This window comes from Loxodonta africana, chromosome Y (genome assembly GCF_030014295.1).
Source record: "Loxodonta africana isolate mLoxAfr1 chromosome Y, mLoxAfr1.hap2, whole genome shotgun sequence".
In the NCBI taxonomy this organism is placed as follows: domain Eukaryota; kingdom Metazoa; phylum Chordata; class Mammalia; order Proboscidea; family Elephantidae; genus Loxodonta; species Loxodonta africana.
Window position 1 is genome coordinate 25,675,703 of NC_087370.1, and position 25,237 is coordinate 25,700,939.

The following is a 25,237-nucleotide window of genomic DNA, read 5'->3' on the forward strand; positions in this document are numbered from 1 at the left end:
AGGGAATCCTCTAGTCTCAACCAGTCCAGTAAGTCTGGAGTATTTAAGAATTTGAGTTCTGTTGCACGTTTTTCTTCTATTCTATCAGGGTCCACCTACTGTGACCCTGATCCGAACGGTCAGTAGTGGTGGCTGGGCACCATCTAGTTCTTCTGGTCTCAGGGTAACTTAGTATTGAATTTTAAGGGTTCCTTTAAGAGCTCAGCTGCTAACCAAAATGTTGGCAGTTCTAATCCACCAGGTGCTCCTTGGAAACCCTATGGGGCAGTTCTACCCTGTCCTCTAGGGTCACCATGAGTCAAAATGACTCAATGGCAACAGGTTTGGTTTGGTTTTTAAAGACGCCCTGGTGGTGCAGTGGTTAAAGTGCTCAGCTGGTAGCCAGAAGGTCGGCGGGTTGAACCCATCAGCCATTCTGTTGGAGAAAGATGTGACGGCCTGCTTCTGTACAGATTTACAGTCTTGGAAACCCTATGGAGCACTTCTACTCTGTCCTCTAGTGTCCCTATGAGTTGGAATCCACTCGATGGCAGTGGGTGTCTGGTTTTAAATATTTTCAGTATAACTCTTTTGAATTGCAAGCATGCCTCTCCATTCTGTGGCCTGCCTTTTTAATTTCTTAACTATGTCTTTCAAAGAGCAGACTTTTTTTTGTCCTAAAATCCAGTTTATCCATATGTATATATATTTTAATGGCTGCTCCTTTTTGTACCTGCTTGAAGAAGACTTTGCCCTTGACAAAGCCACAAAGGACGGGTTGCAGAGGACACGGGGGTGAGGTGGGTGGGTGTCAGCGTCAGCCTTTTACCTTTTGTATCTGAAGCTCATAGATAAAGTCCCAGATGAAATGACTTGACATATTCCACTCCATGAGGGAATATGACTTATTGCACCTCCCACTGAGGCTAGGAGGAGCCAGTATCTCTGGGGGAGGGAAAACAAACACTTTTATGAGTAACCAAAAAACCATACCCATTGCCCACTCATAGTGACCCTGCAAGACAGAGTAGACTCCCCTGTGGTGTTTTCAAGGAGCGGCTGGTGGATTTGAACTGCTGACCTTTTGGTTAGCACTTCACCACTGTGTCACAAGGGCTCTTTTATGAGTAAAGCAAATTAACTTTTTTTTTTCCTCTGAAGATTCTTTAATAGACACCTCCTAAAATTTCAGGGAAAGAAGAGAAAAATCCAAGTAAAAGTTGAAGAATGGGTGGAAACATCAGAAGCCAGAGACACACGACAAAATACGTTATAAATATATCACGGCCATGTTGTTGCAGTTGGGTGCCGTCAAGTCAATTCTGACTCATAGTGCCCCCACGTGACAGAGCAGGTCTGCCTTTTAGGGTTTTCTAGGCTGTAACCTTTACGGAAGGAGCCTGATGGTGCAGTGGTTAAGCGCTTGGTTGCTAACTGAAAAGTGAGCGGTTAGAGTCCACCAGCCCTTGGTGGGAGAAAGATGCAGCGGTCTGTTTCCATAACGATTACAGCCTTGGAAACCCTATGGGGCAGTTCTACTCTGTCCCGTACGGTCACTACGAGTTGGAATCCACTCGACGGCAATGAGTTGGTTTGCGTTTTGGGGGACTTTAAGGAAAAGAATGGAGAACGATGTGCGCTTTGCCAAGATGGGTCTGTGTTACAACAACCTGTGGCCACGTGAACACAGGGCTTTGAAAGGGGTCTTGTGAAGGTTCAGCCCCTCAGCTGCAGGGTGGATCTGCCTCCGCGTGCGGCTGCTGAGCCCTTCTCTGTCATGGCTGTTACGAAACATCCCAACAGCAAGCAGCTCGGTGACTTGAGTCATGGTAACCCATCAGGAACTGAGCAGTTGCTGTTTAATTGACCCCAGTTCATGGCAACCCCGTGTGCTTCAGAGTAGAGCTGTGCTCCACGGGGTTTTCAGTGGCTGATTTTTTTAACGTAAGTTGCCAGGCCTTTCTTCCGAGGTACCTTTTGCTTAGCGGCTGAGCGTGTTCACCATTTTCACCACCGAGGGACTCCAGCAGACACACAAAAACCAAAAAAACCAAGCCACTGCTGTTGAGTCGATTCCAATTAACAGCGACTCTGTAGGACAGAGCACAACTGCCCCGTTGGAAACCCTGGTGGCGTAGTGATTAAGAGCTAGGGCTACTTACCAAAAGATCGGCAGTTCAAATCCACCAGGTGCTCCTTGGAAACCCTATGAGCCAATTAATTCTACTGCGACCCACAGGGTTGCTATGAGTCAGAACTGACTCAACACCAGCAGATTTGGTTTGGTTTTTTACAGGGTTTCCAAGGCTGTAATCTTTACAGAAGCAGACTGCCACATCTTTCTCCTGCGGAGCGGCTGGAGGGTTTGAACCACCAACCTTTCGGTTAGCAGACAAGCACTTTACCACTGCACCACCAGGGCTCCTTACAGACACACAGCAGCACCCATATGGTCCGAGGTCTCCGTGGGGGTCCTTACTCACCAATCTCTGACAACGTGGCAAAGATCTCGGTGCACGGGATTATGAATCCCTCACTGGTCCCATTCACCACGAAGTGGTGGTGGTGATTTTTTAGCTTAGAGATGTTGTCGAAATGACAGCCGGTATGTATTCCCCGCATATCCGTAGTGTAATGCCCACATGCCCACTCTTCGTAGTTGCTGCAAACAGAGCGTGTCAGTAAGGGACCCGAGGCCTCCCCTCCCCCGACAGCGAAGCTGTGCTCAAGACCACACCTACGGGGTTTCAATAAGGTACAGGTGGTACTGGACGTCCCAGGGGGCTGCCTTGCCCACAGCCCAGCTGCACTCTAGGAAGTCCACATCATGGATCCAGCAGGTCAGGTTCTCCGCAGCTGCCCCCGGCTTCCCATCTGGGCTCGCAAAGAAGAGAAAATAAAAACTGTCGTTGATGTTCTTTGGTGCTGTCGAGTCGATTCTGACTCATAGTGACCCCGTGTGACAGAGTAGAACGGCCCCATAGGGCTTCCTAGGCTCTAAATCTTTACGGAAACAGACTGCCACGTCTTTCTCCCGCGGAGCCACTGGGTGGGTTTGAACCGCTGACCTTTCAGTTAGCAGCCGAGCATTTAACCATTGCCCATGCCAAACTCATTGCTGTCAAGTCGATTCTGACTCATAGCGACCCTCTAGGACAGAGTAGAACTGCCCCGTAGGGTTTCCAAGGAGCGCCTGGTGGATTCAAACTGCCGACTTTTTGGCGAGCAGCCAAGCTCTTCACCACTGTGCCACCAGTGCTCCTGCAAAGAAAAACGAGCTGTTAAAAAAAAAAGTGGTGAAAATACACACGCTAAAACGTTTGCCGGCACAATGGCTTCCACATTTACAATTCATTTCTTGTGTCATCAGAAACGACCTATATTTTACAGTAACGTGACCTCTAAGATCATTGTGGGTTCACATGCAGGTGTGAGAAATAATACAGGCACTTGTACACTGATGCTCTTTGCAGCACTGTTCACCGTAGCCAAAAGGTGGAAATGACCAAAAGGTCCGTTACTGGACAAACACATCAACAAAATGTGGCCTGTCCATGCAATGGAATACTTGTTATTCAAACCCAAACCTTGTTAGACGCCGTTAAGTCAGCTGCAACTTATGACAACGTTATGTAAAATGTGAACTATCTGCAGATTCCTAAAAAAGTTAAACATAGAGTTAACATAGCAACTCCACTCCTGGATGTATACCTGAGAAAACTAGAACAGGTGTTCAGGCAGATATTTGTACACCAGCGTTCATACCAGGACTATTCACAGTAGCCAAAAGGTGTAAACAACCCAGGTGTCCATCAACGGATGAATGGGAAAACAAGAGGGTTGCTATGAGTCGGGATAGATTTGATTGATTTTTGGTTGGTCCGTCCATACAAGAGGGCATACTCAGCCAGAGAGAGAAAGAGAAGAAGACCTGACGCATCCCAGCACATGTATAAACCCTGAAAACATCACGCTGAGCTAAATAAGTCAGACATCAAAGGACAAACACCGTATGGTCTCACATGAAATAAGCAAATATACAGAAATCAAAGCTTGTTAGTAGTTACTGCGGGAGGTTATTGTTGTTTTTGTGTGGTGAAAATATACACAACAAAACATTGTCCACTTCATTTTACTTGGATCCACAATCAACAGCCATGGAAGCAGTAGTCAAGAAATCGAAAGATGCATTGCATTGAGCAAATTGGCTGCAAGAGAGCTCCTTGAAGTGTTAAAAAGCAAAGATGTCACCTTGAGGACTAAGTAACTGGACTACATAAAGAAGAACGGGCGTCAGGATCGCAGGAAGGCTCATTAACAACCTGTGATGTACAGATGACACAACCTTGCTTGCTGAAAGTGAAGAGGACTTGAAGCACTTACTGATGAAGATCAAAGACTACAGCCTTCGGTATGGATTACACCTCAACATAAAGAAAACAGAAATCCTCACAACTGGACCAATGAGCAACATCATGATGAATGGAGAAAAGATTGAAGTTGTCAGGGATTTCATTTTACTTGGATCCACTATCAACAGCCATGGAAGCAGCAGTCAAGAAATCAAAAGATGCATTGCATTGGGCAAACCTGCTGCAAAGGACCTCTTCAAAGTGTTGAGAGCAAAGATGTCACCCTGAGGACTAAGGTGCATCTGATCCAAGCCATGGTATTTTCAGTCGCATCATATGCATGTGAAAGCTGGACAATGAGTAAGGAAGACCAAAGAAGAGCTGACGCCTTTGAATTGTGGTGTTGGCGAAGAATATTGAATATACCATGGCCTGCCAAAAGGACGAACAAATCTGTCTTGGAAGAAGTACAACCAGAGTGCCCCTTAGAAGCAAGGATGGTGAGACTGCATCTTACATACTCTGGACATGTTGTCAGGAGGGATCAGTCCCTGGAGAAGGACATCATGCTTGGCAGAGTACAGCGTCAGCGGAGAAGAGGAAGACGCTCAAGAAGGTGGATTGACACAGTGGCTGTAACAATGGGCTCAAGCATAACTATGATTGTAAGGATGGCGCAGGACTGGGCAGTGTTTTATTCTGTTGTGCACAGGGTCACTATGAGTCGGAACCGATTAGACAGCACCTAACAACAACAACAACGAGGGGAGGGAGGGAGGGGGAAGGGGAAGTTTCTGCTTAGATGGCACAGAGTTTATGTGAACGGTGATGGAATGATTAGGGAAAAGACAGAGGCAGGGGTTGGCTGCACAACGTGAAGAGTGTAATCAGTGTCACTGAATTGTGGGTGTCGAAATTGTTGAAGCGGAGAATGTTTTGTTGTATATATTCACCGCAATAAAAGAAAAAAATCAACAAATAACAATGGACCACATCTACCACGGCCTCCAGCAGACTGAGTCCAGTACAACTAGATGGTGTCCGGCTACCACCTCTGACTGCTCTGACAGGGATCACAATAGAGGGTCCTGGAGAAAGATGGAGAAAAATGTAGAAGAAAATCCTAACTCACAAAAAAAGACCAGACTTACTGGCCTGACAGAGACTGGAGAAACCCCTGGAGTATGGCCCCTGGACACCCTTTTAGCTCAGTAATGAAGTTACTCCTGAGGTTCACCCTTCAGCCAAAGAGTAGACAGGCCCATGGAACAAAACAAGACTAAAGGGGCACAGCAGCCCAGGGGCGAGGATGAGAAGGCAGGAGGGGGCAGGAAAGCTGGTAACGGGGAACCCAAGGTCGAGAAGGGAGAGTGTTGACATGTCATGGGGTTGTTCACAATGTCATAAAGCAATACGTGTACTAAGTGTTTAATGAGAAGCTAGTTTGCTCTGTAAACTTTCATCTAAAGTACAAGAAAAAACAACAAACAGCAACAATAAAAAAAAAAAAACAGAAAACCCATGTCATGGAATACTTCATCTACAAACTATCAAATGGGAAACGAATTTGCTGTGTAAACTTTCACTTAATACACACACACACGCATACACACAAAACCCTAAGAGACAACAAATAAAGACACAGTGCAGAGAAACCCACATACCCTTCGCCCAGTTTCCCCAAATGGTAGCATCTTGCAAAACCAGGGAACCTTGCATCACCAGCAGGACCCCTCGCGTTGCCTTTCTATAGCCACCTCCACTTCTCCCTACCCCACCTCTGTCTTAACCCCTGGCCACTGCTAACCTGTTCTCCGCGCAGTGTGATGGATCGCTTTGTGTGACCTTTCTAACCAAAGTCTTGTAACTCCCACCCAGGTGATTGGGCGGGAGTGCGTGATAGGGTCATCGTGGCCCACCAGAGGGATTGGCCAGTTCTGCCAGCCCGCTGGGCTTGAAATGAGCCCCCTCAGAGGTGGGAGAGAGATCTCACCGCCACCAAGGAAGAACACAGCCAGGATCGGAAAGGACACCCCTGACCCGGGATCCCTGCACTGAGAAGCTTCTAGAACCAGGAGATAGAGCTTAAAAAGCAGTAGCAGAGAAATGACAGCACAAGATTGTGCAGTGGGCTTCCCGGCCTACGGAGCGAGAAAGCTGAGTGCCTGGGGTGCCTCTGGGAACTTACTGGCAGAGCTAAAAGAGTTTTGTAACACTTCCCCGAGCAGGCCAGAGGCCTAGGGCCAGAGAGAGGTGTGCCTGCAAGCACGGCTGAGAATAGGCTGTCCTGATGGACGAACAGTATCCTGTGTGTTCCTTAGCCTGAATTGCAACCTGTTCCTTTCCTAATAATCCCCGTCATCGTCAGTATGGTCTGTGAGTCCTGTGTGGCCATTGGAATGAACGAACGAACCCAGCAGAGAAGTGGAGAGTGCCATGGGAGGGACGGCTGGTGTCAGAATTGGTAAAGACGGAGGAGAGAGGAGGCATGTCTGACCTCCGCCTCATAGGAATCAGCCTTCGGCTGTTGGTCTTGATTCTCCTTTCCCTTGCGAAGTTAGAGGAGGTCAGATGCTGCCCCCTCCGCACGCTGTTTCTATAATTTTGTCACTTCGAGAATGTCGTATACAAATATTGTACGACCTCACTAGAAGGAAACACTTGGAGTAGCCAGACATACAGAGATCAGGGTTTAACAGTGGTCACCAGGGGTGGGAGAGAAGGGGACAGAGGACATCTGGGTTTAGCTAGCAGGAGCTGTCTGTTCATGGGGACAGAAAACACGGCGGCAGTGGATGTTGGTGATGGCTGCCCAACACGACTGGTATAATCGGTCTCACTGACACGCGCAAGTGGAAAATATTCAATTGGTAAACGTTCTGTTACCTATATTTTTACGACAATAATTTTAAAAAATGTCATATGAATAAAATCATACCGTATGTAACTTTCTGTTTTTTTTTTTCAGCTCAGCCTAATACTCTTCTGCAGATCCCTGGGTGGTACGAATGGTTTCCTGTGTGCTTGGCTGCTAACCGAAAGTTTGGCGGTTTGAACCCACGGAGTGGTTTCACGGGAGAAAGACCTGGCAATCTGCTTCAGTAAAGATTAACAAAAAAAACACAACAGAACAAACCCGTTGCTCTCAAGTCAATTCTGACTCCTAGGAAGCTTATCAGACAGAGAACTGCCCCGTAGGGTTTCCAAGGCCGTAATCTTGATGGAAGCACGCTGCCACATCTTTCTCCTGCGGGATGGCTGGCGGGTTTGAACCACTGACCTTTCAGTTAGCAGTCAAGCTCTTAACCGCTGCGCTACCAGGGCTCCTCTCATAAAGATTACAAAAAAAAAAAAAGATTACAGCTGAGAAAACCTTACGGAGCTCTGTTCTACTCGGTAACACACGGGGTCGTCGTGAGTAGGAATCGACTTGATGGCAACAGGTTTGATTCAATTTTATTTTTTGTTTGTAATCATGCTGGCATTGAGAAGACTGAATTACAAGCAAACAAAAATCGAATTCTTCCTCACCTGGCTTAGGATACTGAATCACAGTTGAAAACGGCGGGCCACTGGTCACTGTTATGGTATAGTTGGTCGTTTTGCACAGAAGAAATGCATAAAACTGGCAGTAGGTGGTGGTATTGTCTGCCTGAGAAGGACATAATGATTTGGCAATTGTTTAGAGAACACACTTAGTGGGATATTAATAATGTTTAGATTTTTAAATAAAACAATAGAAAATTTTGTATGAAAATAACTCCATTTTAAGAATAAGTATAAACAAACATCAAACTTGTTACCACCGAGTCGATTCCAACTCAGCAACCCTACAGGACAGAGCAGAGCTGCCCCATAGGGTTTCCAGTGAGTGGCTGGTGGATTCCAACTGCTGACATTTTGGTGTGCAGCTGAGCTCTTAACCACTGCGCCACCAGGGGTCCAAGAATAAGTACAGAGAGATGATAATTTTTTAAAGCAAGAAGGGAAATTGCAATAGGGATCAATGAGACAGTTGGGTTTGGGGTTCGGAGCGGCGGGTCGGGGCTGATGCTTTCTGACGTGATTTTTCACTGGGTTCAGGTTCAACCTATTTTCACAGCAACCCTTTCTCGTGATGTCTTAGCCTCCTAGGGCTGTGTGCTCCTTAAGGTGTCAACTTGGCGGGGCCGTGATTCTCAGTGGTTTGGCAGTTAGGATGTAGTTTGGCTGTGGTATGATGATGTGATCACTTCCGTGACGAGATTTGATATAATGTGATCACCTCCATGATGGGATCTGCCATGAGCAGCCAATCAGTTGAAAGGGGGTTCCCTTGGGGGTGTGGCTGTGTCCAGTACAGGTGGACTTTCTGGCTTTCACCTGCTCTGGACTCTTCAGCTGGCCCCTGTTCATCTGAACTCCGGTTCTTGGGACTTCAGCTAGCAGCTTACCTGCCGCCTCTCCAGCTGATCTTGGGTTTGGTTGATCTTCACAGCCTGTGAGCAAGAGCCCTGCTGTCTGACCTGCCGATCTTGGGTTCACTAGCCCCTGAGGCTACGAGAATCAGGAAAAGCCGCTATCCTTGACCCACGGACTTGAGATGTTCAGGTCTCTACAACTTCTTGAGCCCCTTCCTTGACGTAAATCTCTTTCTATATATATTTATATGCTTTACTGGTCTGGCTTCTCTAGAGAACCCGGCCTAAAACAGGCTGCCATAACAAGATACCACAAAGTGGGTGCCTTTGAAAAACTGGAATTTATTGTCTCACGGTTCTAGAGACTAGAAGTTTGCATTCAGGACACCGTCAGGGCTGTGCCCTTTCTGTCTGCTCCAGGGGAAGATCCCTCCTCGTCTCCTCCAGCTTCTGACAGCCCTGGGTGTTCCTTGGCTGTAGACACATCTTCACCGGCTTCTGATTGCCTCTGTGAGTTTCTGTACCTGTTCCCTCTTCTTGTAAGGCATCGCTCAGAAGGGGGAGCCCCAACCTGGGGACTCATCTTCCAACAGTATATCAGACAATGTTATGTTGTGATCCACAGGGTTTTCAGTCAATGAGATAGACTGACACAGTGGCTGCAACAATGGGCTCAAGCATGATAGTAAGGATGGCGCAGGACCAGGCGGTGTTTTGTTCTGTTGTACCTAGGGTCACGATGAGTCAGAACTGACTCGGCCGCTCCTAACAACAGCAATACCAATTTTCGGAAGTAGATGGCCACGAAGGAGGCCTGGTGGCACAGTGATTAATCCGTCGGGTGCTAACCGAAAGGCCAGCTATTCAAACGCACCAGCCGCTCCACGGGACAAAGATGTGGCAGCCTTGGAAAACCTATGGGGGCAGTTCTACTCTGTCTTATAGGGTCACTGTGAGCAGAATCATAACAGGTCAGATTGCCAGGCCTTTCTTCCTGGCCTGCCTCAGTCCGGAAGCTCTGCTGAAACCTGTCCACCACGAGGGACCCTGCTGGTATTTGAAATAATGGTTCCTGCTCACTTTTGAGACATAAAAAGAGAAGGTTAGGCACAGAAGCAGACACAGGGGGAAGACCCACACCATCTGAAGACAAGGGAGGCAGACCAGTCTAAGCCAGGAACTCCAAGCTTGGCCAGCTACAGAAGCTGAGACAAGGACCTTCCCCCAGAGCCAACAGACAGACAGCCTTCCCCTAGAGCCGGCACCGCGAATTAGGACTTCTAGCCTCCTGACCTGTAAGAGAATAAATTTCTCTTCGTTTAAGCCGCCCACTTGTGGTATTTGTGTTATGGCAGCACTAGATGACTAAGGTTGGCTCTACTGGTACTCAAGTCACCAAGGAAGACGGAAACATCTAGAGTGCTAAGTCAGGAATGTGGTTTACCTTGCTGAGATACACTGAGCCTGTGGAGCAGGTAACTTCGGCGACACTTCCGTTGAGGTCCCAGACCACTCTTCCTCGTCTTGGATCCACCCTGATGTTGCTAATTGGTGCGCCTGGATCTGAAACGTTGACAGGTTAGTTAAGGACAAACCACCATGTACAGCGGCTTCGGGGTGACATCTTGACGGGAACTTCTTTCTCCTGAGTTACCTAATAACCCGCTGCCGTGGAGTTGACACCAACTCACAGCGGCCCCGTGTGTGGCAGAGTAGAACTCTGCTCCACAGGGTGTTCGATGGCTGAGTTTTCGGAAGTAGATCACCAGGCCTTTCTTCCAGGGCACCCCTGGGTAGCCTTGAAGCTCCAACCTTTTGGTGAGCAGCCAATCACATTCGCCATTTGCACTATCCAGGAATAGTAATAAGTATAAAAATAAAGAAATAAAGGTTGCCATAGAATCGATTCCAACTCATAGCAACCCTATAGGACAAAGTAGAACTGCCCCCTAGGGTTCCCAAGGGGCGCTGGTGGATTCCTACTGTTCAGCTTTTGCTTAGCAGCCTTAACTCTCATACCTCATATGGATGTGAAAGCTGGACAATGATTAAGGAAGAACAAAGAATTGACGCCTCTGAATTTTGGTGTTGGCAAAGAATATTGAATATACCATGAACTGCCAAAAGAACGAACAAATCTGTCTTGGAAGAAGTACAGCCAGGCAAGGATGGCGAGACTGTGTCTTACATGCTTTGGACATGTTGTCAGGAGGGATCAGTCCCTGGAGAAGGACATCATGCTTGGTAAAGTAGAGGGTCAGTGAAAAAGAGGAAGACCCTCAACAAGATGGAGTGACACAGTGGCTGCAAAAGTGGGCTCAAACGTAACAGTTGTGGAGCTGGTGAAGGACTGGGCAGTGTTTCGTTCTGTTGTACATGGGGTCGCTGTGAGTCGGCACTGATTAAACAGCATCTAACAACAACAGGCACAGAAGAAAGCAGACACGAGGGGAAGACCCCCACTATCTGAAGACGGGGGAGCCGGGCAGTCTACAAGCCCAGGAACTCCAAGTTCAAATGGCTAGAGACAGTGAGACAGGGACCTTCCCCCAGAGCCGACAGAGAGACAGAGCCCTCCCCTAAAGCTGGCACCCTGAATTCAGACTTCTAGCCTCCTGAACTGTGAGAAAATTAATGTCTGTGTGTTAAAGCACCGCTAGGTAACCAAGACACCTGCACAGGACCCAGCCTGGATCCCAGGGCCACAGCTGTACCAGACTTCAGTCTTATCTAAGAGCCAGACGGGTGCCAGCTAGTAGGGTTTGAAGGGTGTCTGAAAGGAAACCCCACACCTGACCAGGAAACCAGTATTGCCCAACATCTAAGGCCATCCGGAGATGTCCAAATTCTGCTGACCCCAGAGCTGCGGTAGTTCAGCCCTCAGGAAGTAGAATGCACCCAAAATGTCTGCAGAGGACAAAAAGGCAGTGGTAGCTAGGTGGTGGAGTTCTCGCCTTCCACACGGGAGACCCGGGTTCAATTCCCAGCCAATGTACCTTATACACAGCTAGCACCGGTCTGTGAGTGCAGACTCACGTGTTGCTGTGATGCTGAACAGGTTTCGAGGGAGCTTGTAGACTAAGACTAGGAAGAAAGGCCCGGAGATCTCCTTCCAAATATCAGCCAACAGAAACCCTAGAGATCGCAACGGCCTGACCCATAACCGATCATGAAGATGGCGCAGGACACGGATGGTTCTCCGCAGCAGGCAGAACCAGCGGCCACCATTTTGGGTGTCCAGGAAGTGCAAACTAGGACAAAGTGGTGAGTTTTTGTCATCTCCGTCTGGCACAGGACGATCCCGTGAAGGGACTTTGCAGATGAAATTAAGGACGCAAATTATTTGACTTTGGCCTAATCCAAAGGGAAATCTTCCTGGGTGAGCCTGGTCCGATCAGGTGAACGTTTCAAAGAGACTCGGAGCACCAGGGAGGGTTCTCCTGCTGGCGTTGGAGAGGCAAACTGCCGTGGAGCTGAGAGCGCTCCATGCCGACAGCCAGAAAGACAACAGGAACCTCAGTCCTACAACCTCAACGAACTGAATCCTGCCGATAACCTGAACGTTAGCCATCGGGGAAGCTGAGTCAAGATGCACAGAAGTCTTCGTATATTTCTTACACGTTCACACACATCTACCACAATTGCAGCACAAACAGTTTAACTTAAGAACAAAACTCCTGACAGATGACGGACATCACGCGGTTTTCCGCGCGGGTACCTACCGGGGTCCCTTTCCAGCAGGCTGCCGACGGGCGTCAGAAACACCGCGAGCCAGACAAAGGACATGGTGGAGGCCAGTCCCTCGGGGAGAGGGGGGCTGAAAGAGAAGAGAGGGTCACCGTGTGGAGTGGGGCTGCCGGGGCAGGTGGGACGAGGGCTGGGAAGATGCTGAGCTCGTAATGAATGTGGTATGTGTGTCTGTGTGTCTCTGTGTCTGTATGTGGTATGTGTGTCTGTGTGTCTGTGTGTCTGTGTGTGGTATGTGTGTCTGTGTGTGGTATCTGTGTCTGTGGTGTCTGTGTGCCTGTGTGTGGTATATTTGCACGTCTGTGTGTGGTATGTTTTTCTGTGGTGTCTGTGTATGGTATGTGTGTCTGTGTGTGGTATGTTTGTGTGTCTGTGTGTGGTATGTTTGTGTGTCTGTGTATGCTATGTTTGTGGTGTCTCTGTGTCTGTGTGTGGTATGTGTGTCTGTGGTGTCTGTGTGTGGTATGTTTGTATATCTGTGTGTGGTATGTTTGTGATGTCTGTGCGTGGTATGTTTGTGTGTCTGTGCGTGGTATGTTTGTGTGTCTGTGGTATGTTTGTGTGTCTGTGTGTGGTATGTTTGTTGTCTGTGTGTGGTATGTTTGTGGTGTCTGTGTGTGGTATGTGTGTCTGTGATGTCTGTGTGTCTGTGTGTGGTATGTGTGTCTGTGTGTGGTATATTTGTGTGTCTGTGTGTGGTATGTTTGTGATGTCTCTGTGTGGTATGTTTTTCTGTGGTGTCTGTGTGTGGTATGTGTGTCTGTGTGGGGCATGTGTGTGTCTGTGTGTGGTATGTGTGCGCCTGTGTGTGTGGTATGTATGTGACTATGTGTGGCATATATGTGTCTGTGTGTGGTATGTGGTGTCTGTGTGTGGTATGCGTGTCTGTGTATGGTATGTGTGTCTGCGATGTCTGTGTGTCTGTGTGTGGTATGTGGTATCAGTGTGTGGTATGTTTGTGATGTCTGTGTGTGGTATGTTTGTGTGTCTGTGTGTGGTATGTTTGTGTGTCTGTGTGTGGTATGTTTGTGTGTCTTTGTGTGCTATGTTTGTGTGTCTATGTGGTATGTTTGTGTGTCTGTGTGTGGTATGTATGCGTCTGTGTGTGTGGTATGTATGTGACTATGTGTGGCATGTAAGTGTCTGTGTGTGGCATGTGGTGTCTATGTGTGGTATGTATGTGACTGTGTAGCATTTATGTATCTGCGTGGTACGTTTGTCTGCAGTTTCTGTCTGTGGTGTCTGTGTGTGGCACGTATGTGTCTGTGTGAGGCACATATATGTCTGGTGTGGCACGTATGTGTCTGTGTGTGGTATGTATGTGTCTGTGTGTGGCACGTATGTGTCTGTGTGTGTTATACGTGGTACGTGTGTGCACTGTGGTAGAAGAACCCCCCCAGCGTGGCACATTCTTGGCTTGACCCAGATCCGGACACCAGAAGACACCCCCACTGAGCCAGGAAATGGGCAATAACGTGGCGGAAGGAACTTTAATTAAAACCATGAAATCCACGCAGACTAAATTTCCTGGACGGACTTGTTACGGTAAGGCTTGCCTGCGAGGAGCTTCCCCAAGTGCCATGGAGCCCTCGGCAGCCACTCTTCTGGCCCCTCACCCCATGGCCGGCCATCTGCAGCCCTGGGGTACAGTCCTGATCTTCTTAGTTCCCCCACCCTGTGATTACCCTGGGGGCCCCTGAGACCAAATTCAGCTTATCAACAATGTGGGGTCCTTCTGCGGGGTCCCTGTGGTGTAGCCCCGGTCTCCCTAGTTCCCCCATCCCATGACAACCCTGGTGGAGGGTCCTGAAACCCTGCACAGCATACTAACATTATGGGGTCCTCCTGCGGGGTACCTGTGGTGCAGCCCTGGTCTCCCTAGTTCCCCCATCCCACGACCACCCTGGGGGAGGGTCCCGAAACCCCACATAGCATATCAACAATGTGGGGTCCTCCTGCAGGGTCTCTGAGGGGCAGCTCCAGTCTCCCTAGTTCTCCCACTACGTGATCGCCCTGGGAGGGGGAGCTGAAACCACACACAGCATACCAACAATGTGGGGTCCTCCTACAGGGTCCCAGCTCCTGGACCCCACAGCAGACCATTCACCATTTGTACCACCCAGGGGTTCCCTGAGTGTGCCAGGCCCCCATATACACAGACCCTTCAAACACAGCGAGGATTACACAGTGAGGGGTCTTTCCTTGCAGAAAGAAGTTAGCATCCTCCCACGAGCCAGATAACCAGATCGCCTGAACAGCGTCATCATTGCGGCGATGGTGCGGGGGTGGCAGCGGAGGACGCGGGCCGAGGGGGGTGAGGCTCAGGCCCCTTTGCAGCCCTGGACCAGCACAGGGAAGCTGTGGTAGAGCAGGCAGGTGTTCCCAGGCCTGGGATGGAGCCCTGAAGGCTGGAAGGGGCGTCCAATGGCTGAGTCGTGGTCCAATCAGTCGGCCGACAGGTAAGACCCCGCACAGGTCTCAAAGGTGGATAAAACTACAGGAAGAAGATCAAAAGGGGCACCGGGGCACTCACACCCTGGGGTGTCAGACGTAGGGGGAGGCGTTGAGCAGCCAGGGCAGATGGCCAGGGAGGGGAGCACCTACAGCAGGCTGCCCAGATGAGGTCCTCGCTGTCAGCATCAATGCCTGGAGGGGTCCCGTCCCAGCTGGACCCACAGAACGGGAATCTGGGGCCACGGGAACCAGGGGCACAGTTCTACTCTGCCTCACATAGGGTCGCCGTGGGTCAGGGTCAACTCCTCAGCCCCTGGTTTATTAAAGTTGAATGTACATAGGATGAAAGTCACCGTTTTTACTGCACACAGGATAAAAACACACCAACTTAGGATGCTTTCAAGTTACCACGAACCCCTCTCACGGCTGTCTGTCTGTCTTTTCTTTTTGCTACATCTTCCCGTTGGTGATAGGCACTACATACGATGTTGCAGTGTGTCATTTATTGATGTTATCATTCTCAGGTGTTCAGTTCAAGATGTTCAATGTTACGATTTACTGTTCAGAACCCTACCGTATAGCAGGCTATGGCAATAATAATGAAAACTAAAACAAACAAAAAGCCAGCATTCGACTTAACGTCAGAACAGATTTACGACGGAGGCTTCGGAGCAGAACGCGAAGTGAGTCGGGGACGACCTGTGTTTTAGAGCATCCCGTCTGGTGGCGTTTAGTACACCCATAACATTGTGTAACCACCACGTCCATACCTCAGAATGTTCTTCCTCATTGCCCCCAAAGGAAGCCCCTGTCCCAGTTTACCAGTCACCCCCTTCCCACCTCCTCCCAGCCCCTAAGAAAAACCAAACCCTTTGCCGTCAAGTCAATTCCAACTCACAGCGACCCTATCGAACAGAGAACTGCCCCACAGAGTTTCCAAGGAGCACCTACCTGGTGGATTCAAACTGCTCACCTTTGGGTTAACAGGTGCAACACTTAACCGCTACGCCACCAGGGTTTCCGTCCCAGCCTCTAACAACTGGTAATTTACTTTCTGTCTCTGCGGATTTGCCTGTCCTGGGTATTTCGTATCAATGGAGTCAGACAATATGTGTCTTTCTGTGTCTGGCTGCTTTCACTCAGCAGCATGTTTTCAAGGTTCACGCATGTGGTAGCATGCATCAGGACTTCATTTCTTTTTATGCAGAATAACATTCCATTGTACGTACGAAAAAGCCAGTCACCGTGCAGTCGACCCCAACTCATGGCACCCTTGTGAGCGTCAGAGGAGAACCATGTTCCAGGGGTCAGCACTGCCTGATTTTTTTGGAAGTAGATGGCCAGACCTTTCTTCCAAGGTGCCTCTGGGTGAACCTGAACCTCTAGCCTTCTGGTTAGCAGCCAAGTTTGTGAATGGGGATCCTGGCTCATGGTGACCCCAAGTGCGGTCAGAGTAGAACTGCACTCCACAGGGTTTCCAAAGGCTGATTTTTTGGAAGTAGACTGACAGGCCTTTCTTTTGAGGCACCTATGGGTGCACGCCAACCTCCAACCTTTTGGTCAGCAGCCAAGTACGTTAACCCTTTGCACCACCCAGGGACTCCACATTAAAACCACAGGTTGCCATCAAGTCAACTCTGTGTGTCAGAATAGAACGGTGCTCCCTAGGGTTTCCTTGGCTGTCATCTTTACGGAAGCAGATCGCCAGGCCTCTCTTCCGCAGCACCACCAGCTGTGCACTGCCAACATTTAGGTTAGTCGAGTGCAAACCATTTGCCCCACCTTCCACCTAACCCCACGCATCCAAGATGTGACCGTGTTGACACATAGTCCATACAAAGGCAATTTATGAGCTATTTGGCGTGCCGCTTAGAATGGGGTGGGTGTGTGCAGCTGGCCGGCAGCACCCCAGGTTGAAGTAGCGGACTCTGTGGCCCTATGTGGCCTGCGGTGCCTGTACTGGGCAGCACGGGGCTACAAGGACAGCAGACACAGGGGCCTCTGCCTGCCTTTGCCCCCTCCTCCTGCACAGAAATCAGACTCTCACCTTGAATGTGTAACAAAGTCCAGCGTCACAGGCAGCAGTGAGTCAGGCTGGTCTGGGGGTCCCCACCCAGGCGACGGGACCCGAGCTACCACTGGTGCTGTTCCCTTCGCTGCTCCGAAGGCAGCCTCCCCAAAGAGAAACTGGAGCTTGTTACGCCATTCAGGCTTTCTTATAGCATCTGGGTGGGGTCCACCCCTAAAATTCCCATCCAATGAGGGTCCAGATGGCCAGGGACCTGGTCAAGGATCCCCAGTCTGGCTCGGAGCCCTGAACTCTGGAGTTGGCGACATGGTGACCAGCTGCCCAAGCTCCCTGGAAGCAACGCTCTTTCTTTTTATTGTGTTATTTTCCTGTTCTCATTTCTTGGTGAGGGTTCCTCTTTGTTAAAATGACAGCTTATAATTCAAACCAGCTTGGGCAATTTCCTGCCATAGTAAAGTCAGCCCACAAGTATGAGTGGTCTTGATGAAAGACTTCCAGCCGTCTTCCTTGCCTATCCCATAGGAAGGCCCCCTCCCAGGCTCTGGGACACTGAGGGGCCCGTGTATCCTGGATGAGGTGGCTGCCCTCGGCTTACTGATAAAGTTCAACCCTTAACGTGGTGTCCAAGAACCCACGTTGCCTTTCCTTTCTGGCATTGTTGGCTGTTACTAGTTGCTGTTGGATCGACTCCAAGTCATGGGACCCCCATGCACAACAGAACAAAACGCTGCTTTTCCTGCACCATGTGCACGCCCGTTGCCGTGCTTGAGTCCATTATTGCAGCCACTGTGTGTTTTGAGTGCCTTCCAACCTAGGGAGTTCATCTTCCAACACTATATCGGACGTGTTCTGTTGGGATCCATGGGGTTTTCATTGGGTGATTTTCGTAAGTAGATTGCCAGGCCTTTCTTCCTAGTCTGTCTTAGTCTGGAAGCTCAGCTGAAACCTGTCCACCATGGGTGACCCTGCTGGTATTTGGAATACCAGTGGCCTAGCTTCCAGCATCACGGCAACACACAAGCCAGCACAGTAAGACAGACTGACAGACTGACACCTGTTATTTCCTGTACCCTTTGCTGAGACGAAGCCTTCCCCTGACACCCTTGCCCACATTCAGTAGTTCCCCCACCTTTGCCTCATTCTTGTCGTCATCCCCCAGTTCCAGCCCAGTCTCATCCCCTCCCTGCTGCCTTCTCCACGCAGGCCAGCACCTGATACCACACCTGACACCATCAGCATCTACCCTGGCTGACCTGCCCCCTCCTGAGATGAAAGACCCCTAGGGGATGGGTCCGTCCTCTGCGCCCTTAGATCCTCCTCCAGGATCCAAGTTTTTGCTGTCTAATCAATTCCAACTCCTGGTACAAGATCAGTAGAAAAGAGGGAGACCCTCAATGAGATGGACTTACACAGTGGCTGCAACAATGGGCTCCAGCATAACGACGACTATGAGGATGGCACGGGACCAGGCGGGGTTTCCTTCTGTTTTCTGTGAGATCCCCATGAGTTGGAGCTGACTTGATGGCACCTAACAACAACAGCAACAGCGACCCTGTGGGGCAGAGTAGAACTGCCCCATCGGGTTTCCTAGGCTGTGATCTTTATGGAGGCAGAATGTCAGGGTTTTCTCCTGTGTGAACAGCTGGTGGGTTTGAATGCCTGACTTTCCGGTTAGCAGCCGAGCAATTAATTAACCACTGTCCAACCAGGGCTTCTATTCCCACAGGATTAAAAAAAAAAAAAAAAACAGAACTGTTGACATTGAGTCAATTCTGACTCATGGCGACCACACAGGATGGATTAGAACTGCTCCATAGAGTTTCCAAGGAGTGCCTGGTGGATTCAAACTGCCGGCCTTTGGGTTAGCAGCTGTAGCTCACCATAGCTCTTCATTTGATTAACAATCAGGGAATCTAAAAACGCACAGCATGCAAGTGTTCTGGGATGGCTAGAATAAAAGACCACATGCTAGGTGGCTTAAAACAACAGACATTTACTCTCCCATAGTTCTGGAGATCAGAAATCTGAAATCAAGGTGTGAGGAGATCCATGTCCCCTCCAGAGGCTCTAGGGGAGGACCTCCCTCATCTCTTCCAGCTTCTGGTGGCCCCAGGCATTCCTGGGCTTGTGGCCACCTCACTCCAATCTCTGCTCCGTCTTCACACGGCCGTCTCCGCTCTGCGTCTCTTCTCTTTTGTAACAATACCACTCAGATGGGATCAGGACCCACCCTGCTCCAGTATGATCTCATGCTAACTGATGACACCATCAAAGACCCCATTTCCAAATGAGGTCACATTCACAGGTTCCAGGGGTTAGGACTTCAACATGTCTTTTAGGACTTCGACTCCACTCAACCCACAGGAGCTCCTGGGTGGTGCAAGTGGTTAACGGCTCAGCTGCTAACAGAAAGGTTAGAGGTTCAAGTCCACCCGGAAGTGCCTTGAAAGAAAGGTCTGGCAATCTGCTCCTGAAGAACTAGCTACTGAAACCCCTGTGGAGCCCCGTTCTCCTCTGGAGCCCCATTCTCCTCTGACACACATGGATAACCGTGAATAGCACTTGATTCAATGGTAGCTGGTTTTGTTGTGTTTTTAGTGGATTGGATGGTGCCCTCCCAAATTCACGTCCACTGGGAACCTAAGAATGCAAGCTTATCTGCAAACAGGGTCATTGCTGTTGGAATAGAGATAGGGGTCTTGGAATGAGATCTTCCTGTATGAGGGTGGGCCTTTATCCAGTGATGAGAGTCCTTATAAGAGAGAGGAGACACACACGGAGACACAGAGGAAAACACCTGTGTGAAGGCGGAGCAGAGATTGGAGAGATGTGGCCACAAGCCAAGAGCCCTTGGAGCGACCAGACGCTGGAAGAGGCAAGGAAGAATTCTCTCCTAGGGCCTCCGGAGGGAGCGTAGCCCTTGATTGCGGACTTCGGGTCTCCAGAATTGAGAGGACACAACAAATTCTTGTGGCCTTCAGCCCCCCGGTGTGCAACACTTTGTTACTGCTGACCCAGGACACCCACAAAATCACTATGCTTCCTTTTCCTTCTCTGATCCTCACTCAGCCCCTTGTGCTCTCGTTCTGCCCTTTAGGGACCTTCCCTGGGACCCTTATCCCAGTTCCTAAAATCAGGGACTCGGCTATCATGAGGGTCCCCAACCCACCCTGCACACCAACGAGCCCTCCATTCGGAAACTTCCAACAACCGCCATGGCCTTGGATTATGTTCACTCGAGTAAACCAGAGGCTCCCGGGTCTATGCTTGTCCACGGAGCCGGAGCTGGTGTTGCAAAAAGACACGTATCCTTTGCTCTCAGAGGGAGGATTGTGAAACCTCGCCGCGGGCACCCTGTCATCTCATCTCTGCCACTTCCCCTTATCACAGGCAGTGCCTGGCCGGCTGGCCTTCAGCCTTGCGACACGATGTATCTGGGGTCACAGCCTCAGCAGTATCAAGGGCTCCCGCACTTCGGGAATGTCGTCGTGTTTGACAAGCCTCCTTGGCCCAAGGGCAGCACTTTGAAAGATGTGGCCGGGGCTTCTCTTTATCACCCTGCCCCAACCAGATGCCAGCTTCAAAGGAAAACCCCTGATCAGCAGCTGCTGCTTCTTGTGAAATCCGTGTCTCTTCACCGTTCCAACCCGTTCTTGTCCTCGGAGGAGCTGGCAGCTCTAATCCGAGCTGAGACCTCCTTGCCAGTATCTGTCTTACTGCCTCCCGCTGTTTTTGCTTTCTTTCAGGATATCTAGAAATGAGGCATGGCTTGGGGAAATCGATTTCCTTTCTAAATGCTCGGAATCTAACCCAAACATTTAATAAATGCTTTTAAAAATCACAGTAGAACAAGGCAGGGGGCTGAGAACTGACCCCAAAGTGTCCCTGAGGAAAACGCCTCTCTGTTCCCTAGACTGTGCTGGGGGGTGGGTTCTGCAAGAGGGACCATGAGCACCCAAAGTTTTTGGTTGTAAGGACTGGGAGGTACCAGTTATCTTTGGACCCCGTCGCGGGTGGCTGGGTGACCCAAGTGGAGCCACCAGTCCTTAGGTCCCTGTTGTGGGTAGGCGAGGACCTTGTTTAATAGGCAAGGCAATGTCAAACGTCAAACACCCACCTCTCCACTGCACGGCTGAAATGGCTGGAGTTTGCCAACAAGGGCCTATTCTCCCGAAATAGGCCCACACAGGTCCATGCAGAAGGGAAAGGTGCTCAAGGTCCACAGACGGTTTATGCCTAGACAGGGACTGCTTCTGTCCTGAGCTCCCCCAGTTAATGGAGCTGGCAAATTATCTTTTCCCCCCCGTTGGAAATTTTTTTCTTCCCCAAGGCCGGGAGGACGGCTCCAGGTGCTCACCAGGGTCTATCTCAGGCCAGGGGATTCAGCTGCTGAAGCTGGCTTGGGGGTGGGGGGGGCGTGGTAAAATATATGCAGTTACTTAGCTTTTGCCGAGAGCGCCCTTCTCCTCAGGTTCCGGAGGTGTGAGCAGGCTGTGGGGCTGCTGCTTCTCCCTGAGGAATCTGCAGCCCAGCGCTAGGACCAGCCTGCTGCTGCCACTCCAGGAATGGGGCCTGAGGGCTCCCTGCGATTCAGGTCCGGCAACTCCTCTCCGCTTCTGAACGGCCTCTTCCTCCCCCTGCCCCTCAGTTCATTGTCTGAGCTTGCCTTTGGCGCTCAGGGCTCCCAGCTGGTCACAAATATACTCATTTCACTTGTTTTTCGGGTCTTTGTTGTAAAGAGGGCTCACCTGAAGCGGCTGTCCATTCCGCCGTCTTGGCCCCACCTCAGAAGCTCTACCTTAAAGAGGGAGAGAAATGGAGATAATGGAAATGTCCATCAGCAGGTGAGTGGATAAACACAACGTGGTCCATCCCCACGATGGAATACTACGCAGCCATAAAGAGAAGTGAAGTCCTGACACGCGCTACTTCAGTTTCACATGCTACATCGTTGTTGTTGTTGCCGGGTGCCGCGGAGGCGAGTCTGACTCACAGCGCCCCCATGTGACAGAGTAGAACTGCCCCATGGGGTTCTCTACGCTGTAACCTTTACGGGAGCAGGTCGCCAGGTCTTCTCTCCTGCAGAGCCTCTGGTGGTTGCGAAACGCTGACCTTACGGTTAGCAGCCGAGTGCTTCACCGTTGTGCCACCAGGGCACGTGCAAAAGTCATTATAAAGAAATATCTAGAAGAGGCAAGTTTACGTAGGAGAACAAAGTTTATTAGTGGTTTCTATGGACAGGCGGGGGGCGGGCCAGGGAAAAAGATGTCGTTGCTCAGGGGACACTGACCTTCTGTTAAGGGTGACGGGAAACTTTGGGAATGGGTAACGGTGATGGTTGAACTCATGAGGACCACGGCGCCACCGAATTGTACTTGGGGACAGTGTTCAAGAGTCGAATGTTTTTGTTGGATATAATAACAACTTAAAAAATAAACGGTAGTTACAAAAGGAATAAAGTAATAGACTTCAATAATGCCGAAACGTACTCGTTAGGAAACACTGTTCGTTTCTTCTGTACCCACCCACTGGCGATTGCCTTGTTCATGGTTTGGGGTGCACCCTTCAAGAACTTCTAATGCACACGTGTTCAGCAAGAGGGATCCACATCCGGGCTGCTCTAGAACTAATTGATTGAATATTCAATTATGTTGATACTTGGTACCTGCATAGTAGTACACTGTTGGGATGGACTGTCATCTACTTGGAGTCCCTGGGTGGCACACACGGTTAACACGCTCGGCTGCTAGGCTGAAAGGCTGGAGGTTCAAGATCACCCTGAGGTGCGTCGAAAGAAAGGCCTGGTGACCTACTTCCGAAAAACCAGCCACTGAGAACATGGTGGAGCACAGCTCTGCTCTGACATGCATAGGGGCGCCAATGAGTCGGGGTTAACTCAGCGGCAACTTTTTTTTTTTTTTTGATCATTTCCTGCTAGCCTGAGATCTAGGTTCTTTACCAATCTGTGCCGTTTTAGGTAAAGCAGCGCAAATCATTCTAGTAACACCCTCGTCCCCTGTTATGGGTTGAGATGTGTCCCTCAAAAAGATGTGTTGAAGTCCTAACCCCTGTACCTGTGAAGACGACCTTCTTTGGTAATAGTTTTTGCAGATGTAACTAGCTAAGGTAACGGGGTCACACAGGGTAGAGCGAGTCCTAACCTTACATGAAAACCGGAACCAGTAGAGTCGATTCTTACACACAGTGACCCGATATGAGTGACTCCTTCTAAAGGAGACACAGAGACAGGGAGACAGAGGGGAGACGGCCACGTGAAGGTGGCGGCAGAGATTGGAGTGATGCGGCCACAGACCCAGGAGCGCCTGGGGCCACCAGAAGCTGGGAGAGATGAGGAAGTATCCTCCCCTGGAGCCTCCAGTCAGACTTCTGACCCCTAGAGCTGTGCAAGAATGTATTTCTGCTATTTTACGCCCCCGGTTTCTGGTATGGAGTCCTGGCGGCACAGTGGTTAGGAGCTTGGACGCTAACCAAAAAGGTCAGCGGTTTGAATCCACCAGCCATTCCTTGGGAACCCTTTGGGGCAATTCTACTCTGTCCTGTAGGGTCGCTAGGAGTCAAAATCCACTATAGGGTCGCTATGAGTCAAAATCGACTCCATGGGAGTGTTTGTCTTTTTTTGGAGGGGGTTTTTGGTTTGTGGTACTGTGCTATGGGTGGCCCCAGGAGGTAAACTCACCCCCATTTGTGATTATTTTCTGAGTATAGGAGTGAGATGCCGGGTCAGTGTGGTCTGTTGTGAATGCTTTGGTCCATCTCACTGGGTGAGTTTCTTGGTCCAAGAGACTAGCCATGTCCACCCAGGTACAGTGGATGGGGCTCATTCCAGGATCCGCTTGCCTGCTGTACACTGCGGCCTTGGGAGTTAAAGACTGTGTTTCTCTGAGTGGGGGAACACAGGGGACTTTGCACTTGAAAGACAGTACTGGTTTAGTTTTGTGGCATCTGCAAGGTTTGCAGTCAGCTACTAATGGATGGCAGTTTGAACCCAACCAGCAGCACCATGAAAGAAAGGCCTGGCAATCTGTTTTGATAAAAATTGTTCTTGTTGGGTGATAGCGAGTCGATTCTGACTCCTAGTGATCCCATGTGATGGAGCAGAACTGCCGCGTAGGATTTCTTAGGCCGTAATCTTTACAGGAGCAGATCGCCTGGTCTTTCTCCTGCAGAGCTGCTGGGGGGTTTGAACCGCTGACCTTTTTGTTAGCAGCTCAGCACTTAGCCGCTGCATCACCAGGGTTCCTTTGATAAAGATTACAGCCAAGAAAACCCTATGAAGCTAAGCTCTACTCCCTAACACATGGGGTCATCATGAGTCGGAATCGACTGGACGGCAATGGGTTGACCATGCAGACGAACGCACAGTTGGGGAGGTTTTGATGGTGGTGTTGCCAGACGAGTCAGAAAACGTCACAAACAGCCCAGCTTTGAAAGTCGACCAAGTAGACAGCACGTAGAATGAGATTTTGGGCAGTGGCGTGGTGCTGGCCCCACACATTCTACTTGTTCGTTTGCAAATTATTCCATCTCTTCCACGATGAGGAATTCGGGCTCCTCGGTGTCTGGAGGCAGGTGGTCCCCTTCCCAGGTGATCTGAGACAGAGAAGAGAGGAGCCGTGGAGAAGATGGACAGCTGTGTGCTTGGTTCTCCAGTCAAGAAAGTGTCAGAGAAGAGCAGCATGAAAGGTGAGCAGACCTGGTGAGGACGGGGGTATGGGGCTCGACTGGACAGAGAGACAGAGAGATGGAGACAGAGAAGACGGGGGGACAACAGGGAGGGAGAGATAGAGACACAGATAGAGGCGGAGAGAGGTGAAGGAGAAAGAGGAGGACGAGGAAGTGAGGGAAGGTGTAGCGGACTGAATTGTGTCCCCCCAAAATATGTGTCAACTTGGTTAGGCCCTGTGTGGTTGTCCTCTATTTTGTGATTTTCCTATTTGTTATAAATCATAGTCTCTGCCTATGGTTAAAGAGGATTAGGGTGGGATGGAACACCCTTGCTCAGGCCACATCCCTCATCCAATGTAAAGGGAGCTTCCCTGGGGTGTGGCCCGCACCACCTTTTATCTCTCAAGATATAAAAGGAAAGGGAAGCGAGCAGAGAGTTGGGGACCTCATACAACCAAGAAAGCAGTGCCGGGACAGAGTGTGTCTTTTGGACCTGGGGTCCCTGTGCTGAGAAGCTCTTAGACGAGGGGAAGATTGATGACAAGGACCTTCCCCCAGAGCCAACAGAGACAGAAAGCCTTCCCCTGGAG

At 50.0% G+C, this 25,237-nt stretch overlaps 2 protein-coding genes across 8 annotated transcripts in view; both read right to left on the reverse strand.

Annotated features, from left to right (window-relative positions):
* LOC104847204 (interleukin-3 receptor subunit alpha) overlaps positions 1 to 17,410 on the reverse strand; it is a 29,875-nt gene extending 12,465 nt beyond the window's left edge. The window contains exons 1-7 of one of the 3 annotated variants that reach the window (XM_064278829.1): positions 16,980 to 17,352; positions 12,454 to 12,548; positions 10,176 to 10,294; positions 7,863 to 7,983; positions 2,721 to 2,853; positions 2,463 to 2,641; positions 809 to 924 (exon numbers count right to left, since the gene is read on the reverse strand). In XM_064278829.1, the coding sequence (XP_064134899.1) occupies positions 809 to 924; positions 2,463 to 2,641; positions 2,721 to 2,853; positions 7,863 to 7,983; positions 10,176 to 10,294; positions 12,454 to 12,517 (732 nt within the window). In that variant the 5' untranslated portion in view covers positions 12,518 to 12,548; positions 16,980 to 17,352. Of the gene's footprint in view, positions 1 to 808; positions 925 to 2,462; positions 2,642 to 2,720; positions 2,854 to 7,862; positions 7,984 to 10,175; positions 10,295 to 12,453; positions 12,549 to 16,979 lie in introns of all 3 variants that reach the window. The other 2 variants (XM_064278830.1, XM_064278831.1) reach the window with 2 other exon arrangements.
* A 385-nt stretch (positions 17,411 to 17,795) lies between these two features.
* The window catches only part of LOC135229057 (granulocyte-macrophage colony-stimulating factor receptor subunit alpha-like), a 53,119-nt gene continuing 45,677 nt past the window's right edge, over positions 17,796 to 25,237 (reverse strand). For all 5 annotated transcript variants that reach the window (XM_064278833.1, XM_064278832.1, XM_064278835.1 and 2 more), the window contains one exon: positions 17,796 to 24,572. In XM_064278833.1, coding sequence (XP_064134903.1) covers positions 24,498 to 24,572 — 75 coding nt within the window. In that variant the 3' untranslated portion in view covers positions 17,796 to 24,497. The remainder of the gene's footprint in view (positions 24,573 to 25,237) is intronic.